Here is a 20,018-nt window from a genome sequence, read left to right as displayed (position 1 = left end):
TCTCCCTGATGCCTGATTTTACGAGTGTTGAGTGATAAAGCTTAATTTAAAAAACTGTTGGGTGGTAGGCTATGTAGAATAGTAAAACATACTCATAAGCTTTGGGTAAAACTGTTATACATCGCATCCATTCTTATACTCAGTTTTCTTAACGTTTCTGCAGTAAATGTCCACTAATACTGCCAAAATCGTAAGGTACAATTTCAGAAAGTCTTTCAAAACTAAGGAGTTACACTACCCTAGGATAATTAAATAAACAGTATCCATACTGGAAAAAATAAAAACAGCCATAGATATACACATAGTATATGAGATCAGGTTACTGCTATGTTATTTTCCTAGACCTGTATACAGGTCTGCAGTGCTTAAATAGTTAAAACATGAAATAGCTTTACATGATTTGCCTACATCAGATCAAACTTATGAAAGTAAACTGATGTATATGCATTCTTGTGTCTGGTTCATTTATTTATCTATATTCCGAAGACGTAACTCTTTTTATTATTAATTTTATCCATAACGCCTTACAAAAAATTAAACAAAATATAAAAGTATATAAATTACAGTCCTGAAGTTAACTGGTAGCTGGTTCCACCGCAGGTGGACAAGGGAAGGGAACATGTCGGCCAGTAGAGGATGATGGAGAGGGGGAGAGGGAATATAAGGAGACACAAGGAATTGGGGATAGGAAGGGGCAGTACGATGATTTGTAAAGTGTTTAGCTGGCCTAATCACTATGACAAACAGAGAGAGGAGGATAGTGTAGCCCCTTGTTCTTTGTATTTTAAACTTATTTCTAATTGCATTGTAATAAGAATATGAGAAAGGGGGTAGAGACTAGCTTAGTAACCATAGCAACACTGATAAGGATAAGGCCCACTGGATGACTAAAGCCCATTTCAGTCTGGTGCTCTTACCAGGACCGGAATTGCCCACCCCTGCTCTAGACAGATACTGAATCCTATCAACCTGTTATGTTCTTACATTACTTTAATCAAGCATTCTGCTATTTTAATTGCATCTCCTCATCCCCTCGATGCTAGCAGTGACCTACATCAAAGTCATGATGGACCTTTTTTTAGTTTACTACCATCTATTATGTTTTTGTAGCCTACATTTCCATGTATAGCACATACAAGTAGTAGTGGTTAGGGCTCTGGACTCTTAACCAGATGGTCGTTGGTTCAATCTCAGGTGGGGGACACTGCTGCTGTACCCTTGAGCAAGGTGCTTTACCTAGATTGCTCCAGTAAAAAAAAAAAAAAACTGTATAAATGGGTAATTGTATGTAAAAATAGTGTGATATCTTGTAACAATTGTAAGTTGCTCTGGATAAGAGCGAATGCTAAGAAATACAAAATAATAATGTTGACTTTCTCGTTAACAGAAATATTAAGCATTGAATGTTAACATTAAGAATATTTGTTTGACACACCACAGAAGACTTTTTGAAGGAGCTCGGGGACTATGAGTGGGTGGTTCCGGAAAGACTGGATTACCATGGAGATTTTCTCAGCTATGAAGTCACTTCCCCCTGGAGGCGGGACAGAGCAAGGCGGAGTCTGGAGTCGTCTTCCAATGGGATCCCTGAATCACAGCTGTTCTACAGAGTCTCGGCCTATGGGAAGCTCTTTCATCTGAACCTAACCCTGAACACCAATTTAGTCTCGGAGCATTTCACCGTGGAATACTGGGATGGGCAGGGTCTGGAGTGGCGCCATGGTTACGTGGAGGATTGTCATTATGTAGGCCACATACACAGCCAGAACATGGAGTCTACAGTAGCAATAAGTAATTGCAATGGGCTGGTAAGTGTTATTTTTCATTCAGAAATACTAAAAGAAACCAAAATTCAATAACAGAGTTCAGTGTCTTGATGCATGTCAAAGGAACTTACTAGAAGGTGTATAACTGATGTATAATTTAAATGTGTGGTTAAGGTATTGAGTTACAGGTTCCCTGAGTGGCTTACCTGTTAAGACACGAACGTGTGTTGTAAAGGGCGAGTCAGTGGAGCGCAGGTTTGCATGCTGGCTGTGTGAAGTTTCATAAAAATGCAGTGGGTCCCTATATGCTTATGTTTCTGAACATTTCTTAGAGAGTAAGCTGCTTCAATAATAGTTTTTACTTCCCTGTAAATTGCTGCTTAGCGGTTCTGAGTTCTGCTGCTCTAATAGTGAGTTATTAGCACTTTTCTCTCAATCTGCATGTACCTGGCTTTCAGCTTGTCTGGAGTGCTGGGACTGAAAAGCCTTCCTAAATCCAATCAAATTGTAAAACTGAATGTGATTGTGGGACACCACCAATGTTAATATAATGAAATGGAATGGCAGTTCCTGTGTGCCTATGGCAATCCTCTTCTCTGCAGCGTGGTGTGATTGTGACTTCAGATGAGGAGTACTTCATTGAACCGGCCCAGAACAGCTCCACATTGACTCCTAGTGCCCACCACCATGTGCTGTACAGGCGTTCAGCAGTTCAGCAGCTGCAGCGCAGGGTAGAGATGCGCTGTGGGGTCACAGGTGAGCCAGGCCTTCTACACACTGGGCAGGCAGCTACAGTAGGTGAAAGCAGGCTCTGGGACATACAGTAACAATTTGGTAGCTTATAAAGCAGGCAACACTTTATAGTAGAGTTTCAAACGTCACAAAGGCCACTTGAAAGCACAGGATATCCTGGCTATAAAAATCCAGGACCCTAAAGTCCACAATATTTGTAAAAAATAGCTGTAACTAATGTATTGTGAACTTTCTTCCTGAGTGGTAACCCCCTCCCCCCCATTTCAACAATTAGATTTTATTTACTCAGAAGATTATCTGCTTATATTAAATACATCAAGGCTTTGGAGTTATCACTTTTATAACAATATGGTTTTAAGGTACTGCCATGCTTAGGTAAAACACGTAAATACACAAATTCAGTATGCTATAATGAGAGGGTTAAAGTAATTGTAGGTAACAAACTAATGCTATCACATTTTGCACCTCCATTAGATACAGAGGTAGCAACATGTATTTTCACTTTGTAACAGTCATCTGTACTATACTGTATTATAGAACTTTCTCAGTTTGATTGCCTTGCCCTTCAGTCTGTTACTGTTTGACTTCCTAGGTCATTTTACCCCAGCAGTGTCTTCTGGGTCATGTTACTGGGTGAAAGCATGTCCGTCAATAAGGGAAGCAGCTGGTTGCTTACAGTGGCTCTCAAAAGTATTCACCTCCCTTCCTTTTTGCCACTGATCAACACAAAAAAGTCCATAATGTCAAAGTGAAAAATAAAATCTACAAATTCTTCTAAATTAATTACAAATACGAAACAGAAAATAATTTATTGCATAAGTATTCACCCCCTTTGCTAATACACACCTAAATAAGTCACATAATTAGCTGAATGGAGTCCACTTGTGTGCAATTAAGATGTTTCGCATGATTTCAGGTTAAATACACCCGTCTCTGGAAGGTCCCACAGTTGGTTAGTACATTTCCTAACAAAAACTACATCATGTAGACAAAGGAACATTCAAAACAAATCCCGAATTAAGGTTCTTCAAAAGCACCAATCAGGGGTAGGATATAAGAACATTTCCAAGACATTGAATATCCCCGGAGCACAGTAAAGTCCATTATTAAGAAATGGACAGAATATGGCACAACTGTGAATCTGTCTAGAACAGTCCATCCTCAAAAAAACTTAGTGTCCGGGTGAGAAGAGCACTAGTCAAGGAGGCCACCAAGAGGCCTATGGCAACTCTAAAGGAATTACAGTCTTCCATGGCTGAGCTGGGAGACACTGTGCATACGGCAACAATTGCCCAGGTGCTTCACAAAACTGGCCTTTGTGGGAGAGTGGCAAAAAGAAAGCCATTATTGAAAAAAAACTAATATCAGATCTCGGCTAGAGTTTGCCAGAAGGCATGTGGGAGACTCTAAGATCAAGTGGAAGAAGATTCTACAGTCTGATGAGACCAAAATAAAGCTTTATGGCCTCAACACTAAGCGCTATGTTTGGCGCAAGCCTAACACCGCACATCATCCTGAGAACACCATCCCTACCATGAAGCATGGTGGTGGCAGCATCATACTATGGGGATGCTTCTCTGCATCAGGGCCTGGAAAGCTTGTGAAGATAGAGGGCAAAATGGATGCAGCAAAGTACAGAGAAATCCTGGAGGACAACCTGCTGAAGTCTACAAGAGACCTGGGACTTAGAAGAATATTCATCTTCCAGCAGGACAATGACCCCAGACATACAGCCAAAGCCACACTGGAATGGCTTAAAAACAAAAAGGTCAATGTCCTGGAGTGGTCCAGTCAAAGCCCGGACCACAATCCAATTGAGAATATGTGGAAAGAGTTGAAAATTGCTGTTCACCAAAGGTCCACATCCAACTTGACGGAGCTTGAGCAATTTTGCAAAGAAGAGTGGGCAAAAATTGTAGTGTCCAGATGTGCAAAGCTGGTAGAGACTTATCCAAATAGACTGATGGCTGTAATTGCTGCCAAAGATGCCTCTATCAAATATTGACTCAAGGGGGTGAATACTTATGCAATCAATTATTTTCTGTTTTGTATTTGTAATTAATTTAGAACAATTTGTAGATTTTATTTATTTTATGGACTTTCTTTGTGTTGATCAGTGGCAAAAACTCCTAATTAAATCAATTTTGATTCCAGGTTGTAACACAATAAAATGTGGAAAATTCCAAGGGGGGGTGAATACTTTTGAGAGCCACTGTATTGACAGGAAATAAACCAGTAAATGGGTGGGGATAATTGCACCCTACATGTGTAATTACCCATGAATTGCAAGACAGTCAGATATTTATTTAACATATGTTTTAAAGTGAAAATACATGATTCTTTAAAAACTGCACATTTGATACCTATATAAGGAATGGACGTGCATGGCAGAGAATATGCATGGAACTATTTTGTAAGCTACATTGACTCCTCCATTGCTGTTTTAGATGACTATGTTGGCAGCTCCAGGCCGTGGTGGCTGCAGAATGCCCCCAGTCACACTACCCCCCGCTGGCGGGAGTCTAGAGCACAGGCTGAACGAGGCCGGCGGTCCATCAGCACGGAGCGCTTTGTGGAGACTATGGTTGTGGCTGACAAGATGATGGTGGGATATCACGGCCGAGGGGATATTGAGCACTACCTACTCACCATCATGAATGTTGTAAGTAAGATTTGGCTGCTTCTCTTTCTCCCAGTGTGGGAAAGCACTTCTAACTAACTTCACACAGTGCTACAGGACTATATTTGAAAATACAAAAAAAAACTGTATGCTGTGTCATCTGTATATTTTTTATTGCCAACTCTTTTGAAATTTGCAATCACACATATACACTGAACAAAAATATAATGCAACATGCAACAATTTCAAAGATTTTGCTGAGTTACAGTTCATGTAAGGAAATCAGTCAATTTAAATAAATTCATTAGGCCCTAATCTATGGATTTCACATGACTGGGATTACAGATAATCATCTGTTGGTCATAGATACCTTAAAAAAAAGGTAGGGGCGTAGATCAGAAAACCAGTCAGTATATGGTGTGACCACCATTTGCCTCATGCAGCGCAACACATCTCCTTCGTATAGTGTTGATCAGGCTGTTGATTGTGGCCTGTGGAATGTTGTCCCACCCCTCTTCAATGGTTGTGCGAAGTTGCTGGATATTGGCGGGAACTGGAACACGCTGTCGTACACGTCGATCCAGAGCATCCTGAACATGCTCGTGGGTGACATGTTTGGTGAGTATGCAGGCCATGGAAGAACTGGAACATTTTCAGCTTCCAGGAATTGTGTACATATCCTTGCAACATGGGGCTGTGCATTATCATGCTGAAACATGAGGTGATGGTGGCAGATGAATGGCACGACAATGGGCCTCAGGATCTCGTCACGATATCTCTGTGCATTCAAATTGTCATTGATAAAATGCAATTGTGTTCATTGTCCGTAGCTTATGCCTGCCAATACCATAACCCCACTGCCACCATTGGGCACTATTGTCACAACGTTGACATCAGCAAACATCTCGCCCACACGACGCCATACGCACAGTCTGCCATCTGCCCGGTACAGTTGAAACTGGGATTCATCCGTGAAGAGCACACTTCTCCAGCGTGCCAGTGGCCATCGAAGGTGAGCATTTGCCCATTGAAGTCGGTTACGATGCCAAACTGCAGTCAGGTCAAGACCCTGGTGAGGACGACGAGCACACAGATGAGCTTCCCTGAGACGGTTTCTGACAGTTTGTGCAGAAATTCTTCAGTTGTGCAAACCCACAGTTTCATCAGCTGTCCGAGTGGCTGGTCTCAGATGATCCCGCAGGTGAGGAAACCGGATGTGGAGGTACTGGGATGGCGTGGTTACATGTGGTCTGCGGGGGTTGTGAGGCCGGTTGGACGTACTGCCAAATTCTCTAAAACAACGTTGGAGGCGGCTTATGGTAGAGAAATGAACATTCAATTCTCTGGCAACAGCTCTGGTGGACATTCTTGCAGTCAGCATGCCAATTGCATGCTCCCTCAAAACTTGAGACATCTGTGGCATTGTGTTGTGTGACAAAACTGCACATTTTAGAGTGGCCTTTTATTGTCCCCGGCAAAAGGTGCACCTGCGTAATATTCATGCTGTTTAATCAGCTTCTTGATATGCCACACCTGTCAGGTGGATGGATTATCTTGGCAAAGGAGAAATGCTCACTAACAGGGATGCAAACAAATTTGTGCACAAAATTTGAGAGAAATAAGCTTTTTGTGCGGGAAAATTTCTGGGATCTTTTATTTCAGCTCATGAAACATGGGACCAACACTTTACATGTTGCGTTTATATTTTTGTTCAGTGTAGATTCATAGATCATCTGGGGAATACATTTCTCAACATTTACTCTGGGGCATTCGCCTGGACAAAAAAACCTAAGGATCGCCGTGTATCCAGATCACGCTCTCTCCTGTTTTTTTTGTTCTCACAATATGCCACTCATTTCAATCACCAGCACTGTTGCAGGAGGGACCATGAACTGGGAACATTGCGATGTTTAGATGAAAAAAAGCTCTTTCTCTTGGTGAGTGTTCCCAAGTAAAGGCTGAAAAGTAATTCCCTAGCTGATTTATCTATGAATATAAAAATATGTAAATAAAAATATCAAAACAGCGGGGGTTACGTTGAAAAACAAAATGCTGCGATATGGACAATTTGGGATACAGCAAACGCAAAGGACCTGATTTCACAGACACCGATTTAGCTCCATTTGTGGACTACCTTCTCCTTAAGAATCTCCACTTAATTTCCAACTGTGTCCTCTTGGTGTTAAAAATGTTACACTGGGTTGTCTTGTTCATGGTCCAGTTTATTTAAGCGTTTGTTTCTCTCTCTTTCTTTCCTGGAGGTCAGGTTGCCAAACTCTACCATGATGCCAGTATTGGCAATGCTATTCACATTGTGGTGACTAGACTGGTGCTACTGACAGAAGACCAGGTAAGATACGCTTTGCCTTCTCTTCTGGCAAGTTGTGGATTTGTTCAGTGATAAATGTTCCTGTGTGTAAAGAGATGCTTGGTAGTGGGATTGGAGGACATCTTCATTATAAAAACATATACTGTATATACACTGCTCTGCAAAAGTCTTAGGGCCTCATGCACTAAACAGCGGTAAGCCTGTTACTGCATGCTTTTTACCCCTGCTATATTCACTGACCAGCGGCAAATGACTTTGCACGCGAAATGAATCACGTGGAAAAAGATACCGCGTGCGAGTCATTTACATACAATTAATAATGGTAATCCATGGAAATGTATTCAAATTCTCTCCCCTAATACCGCGTGGGAGGGACTTGATATAAAAAACATATTTACTTAAAGGTGCTAACTTTCCTAAGTGTCTCAGTGCATGTTAAGTTTACTGCTTATTGAAACTAGGCGGTGTCACAATAAAATCACAATATAAATAGAGCAGGCCACAAGTAGTGCTGTGTGGGAAACATGATAAACGCGTATATCTGCTTTCAGGTACTGTATTAAATTTTTTCCAGGATAAACGATTGCCCGTGTTCCACAGAACACTACAAGTAGGATGTTTCGTTGGTTTTGTGGATTAAGGGCAATATTTTAACATACTGTGTTGTAATACTGTACATAATGATATGATTCTGAAAATGCAACTTACCAAAAGATGACTGCATGTGAACTGTATTACATAATCATTTCCTTTATTCCGATTCCAAACAAAACGTTGTATTGCCGAAACGACCAAGAGACAGTTGTGCTCTTTTTACAGATGAATGACACTGAATTATTTTGAACCTGAAAACATTAGCATTTCTATCATGTAAAAGACACAAATTGTGACGAGCCTGTGCAGCACGTTGAAATCGCCGGATAAGCAGCTGGAAGGTTAAAGTTTTTTAAAAGAAAAAATAAATAAAATAAACCACACACTTGCAATCCCTTTAAAAGAAACACATTGATATTTAGCTAACATTTCGGTACTGGAATACCTTCAAAATAAACCAGAAGGGGATAAAGGTGAACAAACAAATATTTGTTTTCAGTTAATTATTTTCTGTTTCTCCACTGTGACCGTTTCAAAGCAAGACATTCCCGGGCCGCCTCCCCTCATCCTACGGAGACCCACTGAAGATGTAGCTGGTGCCGGCTGGTGCCTTTGGTCGCTGTCATTCTGACCAAGTGAGAGCTGGACTATCTGTCCTTTGAAGTGCCCATATGCTCAAATGAAGGGTGTGTAACGCATGCAGCATTTCTCGTGCTATGATGACTGGCAAATGAATCATTTAGCTCGCCTTATTTGTGCATATTATTATATTAGTGAATTGAGTGGACACACCTTCCTTTTTGCGCGCAGTATGGGTTTCAGGTAATTTACCACCATTTATTGCATGAGGCTCTTAGACACATACAGGAGTTACAATATATATCTCGATGTTAAGAGCATCAACAATTTACTCAAAGCCTCCACTAGTGTTTTCCACTATTATAACAACTTTGACCAGGCTTGTTATTTAGCAATCTTTAATTCACATTGATCAGACTCTTCAAAAATTTGTGATCACAACAACTCAAAGTCAACTATACATGAGCAGCTAATATGAAGTGTTGTAGTAGCTAATCCATCACATTTACCCAGTGGTTCTCAATAGGGGAGGTAAGATGAGTCCAAAAAATAAAAAATAAATAAAAAGTAAAACTTTTTTTTTTTTTTAAGTGTATATGTGACATGACGTTCTGTAGATGGTGTGGGTTTTGTTCTATGGTAGTTTTAAAGCAGGTTGATTCTATGGTAATATAAACCACCCACCTCACAAAATGTCCAAAATGTCTAAGACTTTTGCACAGCAGTGTAGATACACATGTTATTGAGGGAAAAAAAATCCAGGTGCATGAGTTAAAATCTAAACCTGCTATATCTTCAGGACCAGAGGACACAGTTGTAAATTAAGTGAAGATACACTTAAGATCGAAGGAAGCACTTCTTTACACAGAGAATAGTGAGATATGGAATGGGTTACCTAGCCATGATGTTGAGGCAGAGTCACCTAGATCTTTTATGTCACCAACTTGTCACAACAAAGTTTTGAGATCAGTCAGCTACTAGGAACCGGACGAGCACTGATAGGCTCATCCAGCTTGTCACTTGCCTGGACATTGGCTACAGACTGTCTAAATACAGCCATTATTTAGCCATCCTTTATTGTAGTCCAAATACAATAATATACAATGGAAAGAGGGCCGTAAAACAGCTGGTTTATTTTAACAGCCTTCTTTAGATAATTAAAATAGACGCATTCATCTTTGTCGCCACTGGAGCACTGACATTTACTATTCCGACTCATGGCTATGAGAATGCTAGTCATGGTGGCCTGCTTTTTCATGGACCTGACGCTGCATTATTTAAATCTTGCGGGGGAGATGTACATGTGTAGATACAGTAACGTGGTGTGTAGATCAGGGAAGTCCAGTGCATAGTAGGAGGGGTAGATCAAGAGATCTACAAGTGCAGTCTAAACAGGTTTACCCCAATTTGGCTGTTAAACACATTTTCTCCACTAGCCAACAGAAAAAAGAAAATAGCAGCCCATCATAGTTTACTTTAATATACCTAACTGCTACACAATGACAGCGTATGTTTAAAAATGGACTTTATAAAATGGCTTGGATAAATTCAGTACTGTGATTGGCTGAACAAGACCACATGACCGTGCGGTACTAATTGTCTTACTGCACAACTATGACATCATAGACCAACTTACTTACCTGATTTATTAATATTACTACACCTTCATAGTAACAATTATCTAAACAGTGTTTCTGTAGGTAAAAAAGTCAAAATACAACTGAAACAACATTTAAATCACTCAACAATCTGTTTTTTTTTTTTTTATCACTAAAAATTACAGAAAAGTTGGCAAATACACTGTAGTATGTATTTAGTCAGAGAAAAGAGCAAAGAAAACTCTGAGGCAAGCAGTAGCAGTAACACTATTAAAAAGCCACCTGAGAAATCGCTAGTAATATATACAGTATACACTGAGTGTACAAAACATTAGGAAAACCTTCCTAATATTGAGCTGCACACCTTTTTGCCCTCAGAACAGCCTCAATTCGTCGGGGCATGGATTCTACAAGGTGTCAAAAGTGTTCCACAAGGATGCTGGCCCATGTTGACTCCAATGCTTCCCACAGTTGTGACAAGTTGGCTGGTAGTGGATCTCTACTCTGAATAGCTTGTTCTATCCCATTAGCAGATTGATACACTGCTGCCATGAAGGGATGTACCTAATTGACAATGATGTTCAGATATCCTGTGGCATTCAAACGTTGCTCCACTTTTTTCAAGGGGCCCAATGTGTGCCATGACAGAAGTCGTTTATACCACATATCATCTAATGCTGGTTTACAATCTAGGGAAATTATGCCAGTTACCGGCCATTAGTGTGAAAACAGCCTCAGAAATTATTGTTCAGTTTCTCTTGAAGACCGCAAAAAAAATATACCAAATAAAAAAAGAAAACACTCAGAAGCCCCTCCCTCAATGTGAAGTGCAGTTTTGGCTGTTCCATGAATCCTCCCTCAGATGTGGGAAATCAGTCTGTTTTCAATTCCCAAATGCCATTTAATTTCGAAAATGTTAATATAAATGACAATGTTCAATGTAATGTTTATGGCAAATAAAAAAAGTACAAAATATATGTTATAATCAAACAGTCTTCAGGAGAAGTTGAAGGATACATAATATATTTCTTATTGTTTTCCTTATAAAAGCTATTTTGTGTAATTATTCTCAAGAAAAAGGTGTAGCCATTTTATAAGAAAAATAACCCACTCCAGGGTGTGCGGCAAGACAATTATTACCACACTTCCTGGGTGATTGAAGGAACTCGGCTTGTGGCCTCATGCATCACAAACCACCTAGGGGGTGTGGTAAGAATAAGTTATTTCTTATGTATACAACATGAATATAGCATTTAGATTTCAGATCACGTTACTAACATACTTTGCATAAAATATTTTCTAAACAAAGTTGTTCTGGCAGGAGAAAGGCAGGCAAAAATCAAGCACATCCTATATAGACTTAATTTGCTAAATTAATGACCAACAAAATAATTACATACCATGCAGGCCAAAAGAAAGTGAACGACTTTGCCTGTGCTGGGGAAAATAAACAAATACTGCTGTAGAAGGGCTACAATAATATAAATACAACTTTCAACAAACACTAAGAGAAAAAAAAGCACAACCAATTAGATTTGTTCCCAGAGAAAAGAAGTGGTATCATAACATGAAACTTTGAAAATATATCTAACTTTACTGATGCTCCCATTGTCACAATGCAATAGGCACATGGGTGCAAAATGTCTTCTGGGACTAGTAGTGTATCTGGTACACACTAAAAGGTGTTTCCAATCAACAGAAATGCAGATGAAAACTATAACTCCCATCATCCACACATGTCAGCAATATGCTGGCTTCATATTTCACTTTCTGTAAAGTCTTATACTGTTATGAGGGATTTCTTTTTTTTTTTCAAACCTCCTTCAGAAAATTGAATACGAAACCGAATGATGCAATTTCCATTCTTCAAGACTTCACTCATAATCGAGCACAGAGTAGCAGTGATAAAGAAGGGGGCGGGGGGGTATGAGGTGCTCCTCCAATTAAAATCAGAGCTCACTTTTAAATTTTGAGGAGACGCTGCCTCCCTTGCCTCCTCTTAGGAGCCTCCACTGGTTAAATACAACATGAAATTCTAAGAAACTGCTGTAGTGATTTTTTTTTTTTTGACCCTCCATTTTCCTATTTTGGTTTTCATAATAAAATCAGTCTGGAGTCCTGTTACCTCATGTGGGACTTTAGGGCTTAGGAGCCCCTGCTGTCGGATGTGTTGGTCCTGAGTTTTCGTTGGCAGAGAAAGTGGAAAGAGGGATTTGTGAAAATCCCAGCACTGAAATCCACAGTTACTTAATGAAGCAGTTTTAGAGCTGTAAACCCTTACTCAATGGGATGCAATTATTGATCAGTCAAGAACAAAGTGAAGGTTACCCTTATAAATTTGTGCTATAGTAAAAGCACAGCAAAGTGTAAAGCATAGTAAAGCATAGGTAAGCATTGTAAAGCCCAGTGAGGTAAGGTAAAGCATATTTAAAAAAAAAAAAAACCTTGGTAAACCATGGTAAACTATTGTATAACGATGGGAAAAGCATGGAAATACTGCAAATTATCACGCAAATTTACTGTAGGGAAACGTATAAGGGTATTATCTTGGAACTATCAGAATTACATTTTAAACCATGCAGTTAAAGGAATTCCTGTGAATTTGCACAGTATTTATTGTATCTAATATGGGTGTAGATCATGGTCTCTCCCTAAAAAGTTATTAAACTCTGCTGTCTCTTCACAAATAGATATGTCACATGCTTTACAAAGTCACCAACCCATTTACTTGTAACTGTTGGGACTGTAATACTGTAAGAACACCAGCATGCAATATAACCAGCACATTTATTAATGTACTCTGTAAGAGACTTTGAAATTTGCATAAACAAATCACCCTATATACACATCCATATATTGGTTTTCTCCATGTGTACTCATTCCAATGGCAATGTGCACTTACTTGCATGCCTGTCCACCTACTGTCTTAAGTGAGCCCCAGAACTCCAGCTTCTTTGAACCGGCTGTGTTTAGACTACAGAATGAGGGGTCCCATTCATAACAGCACCTTTCTTCCACTCTGTACAAAAGGCCAGTTCTTAGCCAGTGCCTTACAGAACTGACACAGCCACCCAGCCTAAACAATCAGAGTGTCTAACTGCTTTCATTTCCTTTCTGTAAGTGCAAGTGTGACTGGGCTCCTAGACACCCCCCCCCCCCCCCCCCCCCCCCCCCCCCCCCCCCCCCTGGTCACAGTTTATGGTTCCCAAAGCATGGGTGTTCAAAAGAATTGTGAGTACAGAGAAGGAGGTTTAAAATGTGCATATAGGTAGTTAGTGAAGGACAGAGGAAGTACATATGAGGAACATTGCCAGGGCTTGGATGCCAGCTGTATCAGTGTTTTCTTATGCTTTATGTAAGTTGCCTTCTTTTTACTAATGTTCTTCAGCTTTTAAATACGAACTGTAGTTAGAAGGTAAACACAGGGAGACCATTCATGCTAACAAAAAAACACCCTTATTAATCATTCAAGAAGTACTAGGTGAACCGCTACGTTGTGCTTCTGGTCTTGTACAAATGATACATACCTCTATTTCAATATGATACATCATTTAAAGAGTATCATGATTCATCAATACGCCCCTAATTAATGTCATGAAATCTTACCTCATATACCATATATTCCCTTCACTTTGTAGGTCAGACATTTTCCTATATGAGAAACATACACATTACGGTAAAGGTGATTTTGATTTTTTTAAATGGTAATATATTTTAAGCTATTAGTGAAGAACATTTATCTTTGCAGATATTTCAGTGGTACAGTTTTGGTTTTGAAATGAAAGACCAAAGTTGACGTGGAAAAAACATCAATGGTAGGAAAAGCAGGGGCACTCAAATGCAAGCTAATTTGTCTAACTAGCCTACAAAAATTATGTTTCTGAATTGTTTTTCCTACAAGAACTCAAACTACCAGAAGCAACTTGACTGTGTTGGATGCAAGCATGTTTATCAGCTGATTGAAATACATGTATTGATACTCCTTTACTCATGGTCAGTACTATATTACCCATTCTTTCCTATAACATAAGAATGTTTCTGACTGAGGAGGATCAGTGGTTACCATTGATCAGACTGAGGTATGCAGGTCTGATATTTATTAGTCTGAGTGCTGTTGTTTTAACATTCATCAGCGGTGGAGTCTGTCATCCCCTTACCCGGGAGATAAGTCTCCTGAAATGTTATGCTAAGAATCGCTAACAGGTTGGCTGAGAGGGTGCTGAGTGATAGAGAACGGCTGGAGGAGAAACACAGGCGGCTGTGGTGGAGGGTCGCCTGGCTGTGTGTGTGTGTGTGTGTGTGTGAGTGTGAGAGTGAGTGTGTATGAGTGTGAGTGTGAGAGTGTGTGTGTGTGTGTGTGTGTGTGTGTGTGTGTGTGTGAGTGTGAGGAGTGAGTGTGTGTGTGTGTGTGTGTGTGTGTGTGTGTGTGTGTGTGTGTGTGTGTGTGTGTGTGTGTGTGTGTGTGTGTGTGTGTGTGTGTGTGTGTGTGTGTGTGTGTGCGCGAGTGTGTGTGAGTGTGAGTGTTTCAGTTGAGTGTGAGTGTGTTTTCTATTACCAGTGAGGTATGTCAGGTTCTCAGAAAAACAGGAAAGTATGGCAAACCTACCAACAGGGGAGGGTAACTTAAATTGCATCCAGGCACCCCACACCATTTCAGATTCTAATAGTAATAAATTAATAATATCCTGTAGATAGATTTCCTTGGGAAGGAAGGAGAATCAAAAGTGTGTGTGTTTGGGTTGTTATTTACACCAGTGACATGTGTAGTCATAGAACCTGGTAGTAGCTTTTTAAAGCTAAAGCTACTATGCAGTAAATGGATGTTACTTGACATTTTATTTCTATTAATCTGAGCATTTGAATGGTCAATAAATCAGTATCTTGTAAGACCTGTATCTTGAAACCAGCTTCATTACAAAATACAATTTTTGACCTTACTAAGATATAGTCATGCTTTACAATTGCAACACAATTGAAGTAGGGCCCACAGCTTGTTGTTCCTCACAAATGCTACTGTACTGCAAAACAGTTCTACACCCCATTTTTATTAAATTCATTCATTAAGTTTTAATCTTCTTCTTTTGTCTTATTTTACACCACCAGACTCAGTTATAAGCTGCCACAACTTGAAAATAAATTACAACCACCCTAATTTTCTCATAGAAAACGTCAATTTAGTTTTAGGAAAATAAATGACAGGTTTGAAAATAGAACCTGATAGTTAATCCATACCTAAACCACTCTGTAAGACCCATAAAAAATACAGTGAAGCAGGAATGACTGTAGACACAACATTCTGACTGTACTTCCCAGTGCCTCGAGATGTCTCACCTTCAGTTTACATTGAACAATCTTTACAAGGGTGTACCTTCAGAAGTTTCTCTGAATTCAAAGCTGCCCTTCTACATTATGACCCTGTAGCAGTCAATGAGAGACATGATGGAGTGAGGCTGGGAAGTGGGTGCTGTGCTGAGTGATTCGTTCTGTAATTATAGCTCGCTGTCAGACTAACACACACCTATGTGAGCATTTTGTTTTGGGTGCGTGGATGCTTCAGAGGTCAGGGAGCTCGTGGAGTAATAAATGCCATTATCAAAACACCCGGCAGATTGGAACCCCGTTCATCCTGGGAAATTGACTCTTGGCCTGCAGTTGCTGGCAAAATATGTTCATGGAAACCACCAGCAGAATGAGTTCATGGCATTTTATTACTTACTGGGGTTCGAGTGGGTTTTGGACACATTCCTCCTGTGGTCTGATGAGAGTTTTGTATTTAATGTGTCTGAATTTGAAGCTGAAGTATTGTTATTTTGGAAAAAGCTAAGTGCCACTTAGCACTGGCAAATGTTGGAAACGACTTTTGAAGCGTATTGCTTTAATGTGCAAATTACCAATTATTACAACATAAGAAATCTAACTGAACCTAAATGGTCTTTAAATAAATACAGTCAAACTTGTTTAATTCACCCTGTGCTTTATTATCACCACATTGAAATGTTCCAGACAGAATATAACGGGATTCCTGATAATTACACTCCACTTCATATCTATCACATGTATCAGTCATAGAATCAAGCTCCACCACACTTAATGTAATTTTAAGGAAATTAAATTGTTGCTGTACAGTATTGAAATGACATATACTGTAATAGCACAATAAAGCATTCAGAACACTGTTGTATTATGATTACAGCTCTCTTCTTTTTAATTGTTGTGTTTAATACTGTCACGCTTAAAATCAATTTTGTTAATGAACACTGTTGTAATCAAGACAATACAGTATATCCTGAATTCTGAAAAGGCATATTTTTTTATGACCCCTTCTTCCATGTTTTAATGCCTATTCATTTTATCATGTTATTAGTAAACTTCTTATAAAGTACATACATCTTCTTTATTACCACAGATTTTGCCCAGTCTCTTTTGAAGTAAAATTGAAAGGGGTTGACTGAAGATAGAGTAGTGTGCCCCACAAATACCAGTTTGAATCTTCACCAATTTTTCCATGGTCCCCAGTGCAGTTTGAATTAAAGGGGGCCCTGTTATTTCATTGTGCTTTCTAGTGTAAAAACTTTGCTAAGGGAGAGACTGATTTCTCCTGTCTGCTTACCTGTAACATTCTCCAATTGTTATATGCTATCACACCATGTACCATAGTTTCAATAACTGGCAATGACTTTGATAAGTGCAAGGCTGGGAGTATGTAATCAGAACATAAGAAAACATATTAAACGAGAGGAAACCATTCAGACTGTCTAAGCGTGTACAAATCCTTAGCTGATTGAGCTCAGAACTTTGTCAAGTTAGGTCTTAAAGGATCCAAGTGATTCTGTGTCAACAACTTGACTAGATAGCCCATTCCATACCCTCTAGTTTATCTCCACTTAATTTCCAACTGTGTCCTCTGGTTTCTTCCCTGCAATTAAAGTATTGTTTCAGGTTACCTATATCAACTACTTTTAACATTTTAAAGACTTCAATCATGCCCCCACTAATATGTCTTTGTTACAGGCTAAACAGATGCCGTCCTTTCACCCTATCTTCATAGAGTAGCCAGTCCTTTAAGCCCAGGGATTAGTGTGGTTGCTATTCTTTTGGACTCTTTCCAGAGCCACACTGTCCCTCTTGTGCTTAGGTGACCATCAGGGACTCTCTCTAGTTGGGTATTATAAAGTCCTGTCTATCAGCTTGATAAATGAAGGCTGCCTGTTTTTGCATTGGTCTCTGAACTTGCTAAATCTTCTCTGAACTGCTGAAGGGATTGTTTTACCTCTAGTTTCCTGCAATGAATTTTGACCTGGCATTCTTCAAATTCTATGCGGTGTGTTTGTAACTTAAATAACATTACTAAAAGTATTCCTTTTTTTTAAAGATTCTGATGCTGTTTATTTTAGCTATCTGATTTTACTTTGGTTCATATCCTTATATCTCCCATGTCTCTTTTTCTACCTCGCCGCGTGGCACAGACAGTACTATAGAAATAGTTTTCCCCACAGAGCTAGCCCAACAGTGTAGTGAGTGCATTGTGGGCAGCTACAATATGCATCACATTTGTTCTTCTCCCCGCTGATATCCCGGTTCTAATATATGAAAATTATTGATTAATTAATGATTCGCAATGCAAAGTGCATCATTCCTTTGCTAAGGGAATACTCTGTATCAGCCCCTCTGCATATTTAAATAAAGATGTGTTCAAAGTTTACTTTTTACCAAACCAACAAGCAGACAGCATATACAGTCTGTAACCAAAACAAAGTTCCTCCTCACTGATATTCACTTTATTAGTCATTACAGTTATTCTGAAGAGTGTGGTTTGTTCTATATATAGGATATTGAATCAAAGTAACTTGGTAATTGATTACCCACTGATCAACTAGTTATCATCAAGCTGACCTCCTACTGTTTTAATGTTATATTTAGAGTGTATTCAACAATGTGGCAGGTATGGGGCTAAATCTATCCCTGCCAACAATCACAGGTGTGGTCATTCCTTAAGTAGGTGATAATTGCGGAATGGGCACATGTATAAAAAGGGAAGAAAAACCCTTTGTTTGGGTGATGCTTGGGATTAGAGAAGTCAGTGAAGGCCTTGCCCAGCTTGACCTCCGTAAATCTTTGCATTATAGCCTTGCTAGTTTTTGTTCAACACTTTATTTTGGCCCTTGTACCCTAGTGCTTAAAGTGCAGCTTTCCAGCTTCTGAATCTCCTTCCTGCCGGTAACAGCTTGGGCCGTGACGCTATCCTGTCACAAATCCCCATTCTTTTTCAAACCAGCTCACATATATAACTATAGTTGACCGGTAACCTTTGGGTCAAGGTAAAAATGCCACTTTAACATTGTTCTGTTAAAATCTGTTATGTTCCTCCATTTCAGCCAAACCTGGAGATCAACCACCATGCTGATAAATCCCTGGACAGCTTCTGTAAGTGGCAAAAGACACTGAACACGCAGAGCCAGGACAGTAAAGCCAGCGGGATCCCCCACCATGACAACGCTGTGCTTGTCACCCGGTAAGGCCTGAGTCACCTCTATAGATCACCCGTAACCAAGGTGATAAAAGAGTTCACTGCGGTAAAACAAACAATTTCTGCTATTTTTAGAGGCAATCAATTAATTTGGGGAATGGAGGACATTTAATTTAAACAATCAAACGTGATAGAGCATAGTAGTATGTTAAAGCTTACTATACTGGCAAAGTCAACTACCAATCAAGGTTATTCTCTTGAATCGGGTTTTGTTGCAATTAGAAACATGTTTCCTGTGTCTATATTGCTATATTAAACATTGATATTTAGATTACAGATTTATTTACCTACCTCAATATTCAGATGTCATCTACCCTGTTGCCTCTAATAGAGCTTCCTGATTGGTGGATTCAAGTTTCTAATAGCTTCTAAAATGTCTGCGAATTATACATGAGATTCAGATACATTGAATCATAAATGTAATTGCTGTCGTCCTCTCCTGTCAGTTCAAGCACTGCATCCCTTATGGAACACATTTTCAAATCATGTGTAACTGACTGCCGAGACCTAGCCTATCAAATAAAATTGTACCTATGTAATCATTAACTTCACAAGAAAGTAAATACTGGATTATTCACCTACATATTAGTCTTGACGGGTAGATGTTGTCTACTTGGTAGTACTGAAGAATGTGACTACAGAATTGCAAATAGTATTCCTAAGAAACCACTATTGACTACTACACAGGGGTTAAACAATGCATTACAGCCTTTGATTGAACCATGAAAGAGGTGTAGTGACCAAGCGTAGTTATGAGGTGAAGAATCAGGATTTTATTCTGAATTTAAATGTAGTATGATCTCAATATATATTGTTCCCTCTGCTAGTTACAAGTTACTTGAACAAAATCGTAACTAGTTACGTACTGTACTTCTCAGACATGGTTACATTTAACAGAGATATTCAGTTTGGTCGGGCTGCAGTTCGAAATATTCTTGCAAAAAGGTAAGAAATATTCTCTGAAGATCGAATCATTGAGCATATTTGTTCCCTCCTCTGATGCCATTTTAAGAGGATGATATGAAAAGTGTGTTTGTGTGACATATTTGACTTAACTGTTGAAGCACTTTCTGAATCATAGGCTGTAGTCCTTTTTTAAAATCTAATGAAAAACAACTCTGTTAAATAAAATGTAATCTGTTACCACATGTCATTAACTGTGTGAAAAAGGAACTCCTCTTTTCTTAGCTCTTTAGCTCTATTTCCATCAGCGATCTTGTCATATCTTCAAATCCTTCTTAACCAACCCTAC

General features: G+C 39.4%; 1 protein-coding gene across 1 annotated transcript in view; it reads left to right on the top strand.

The window, feature by feature from the left end:
• Positions 1-1,172: 1,172 nt before the first annotated feature.
• The window catches only part of LOC121330697 (A disintegrin and metalloproteinase with thrombospondin motifs 6-like), a 66,374-nt gene continuing 47,528 nt past the window's right edge, over positions 1,173-20,018 (top strand). The window contains exons 1-6 of the mRNA XM_041277424.1: positions 1,173-1,194; positions 1,441-1,808; positions 2,369-2,522; positions 4,967-5,181; positions 7,406-7,489; positions 18,615-18,751. Of these exons, the coding sequence (XP_041133358.1) occupies positions 1,173-1,194; positions 1,441-1,808; positions 2,369-2,522; positions 4,967-5,181; positions 7,406-7,489; positions 18,615-18,751 (980 nt within the window). The remainder of the gene's footprint in view (positions 1,195-1,440; positions 1,809-2,368; positions 2,523-4,966; positions 5,182-7,405; positions 7,490-18,614; positions 18,752-20,018) is intronic.

The sequence above is a fragment of the Polyodon spathula genome, chromosome 18 (assembly GCF_017654505.1).
Source record: "Polyodon spathula isolate WHYD16114869_AA chromosome 18, ASM1765450v1, whole genome shotgun sequence".
In the NCBI taxonomy this organism is placed as follows: domain Eukaryota; kingdom Metazoa; phylum Chordata; class Actinopteri; order Acipenseriformes; family Polyodontidae; genus Polyodon; species Polyodon spathula.
The sequence above is the reverse complement of the archived record's forward strand: the minus strand, read 5'-3'. Positions and strand labels throughout refer to the sequence as shown.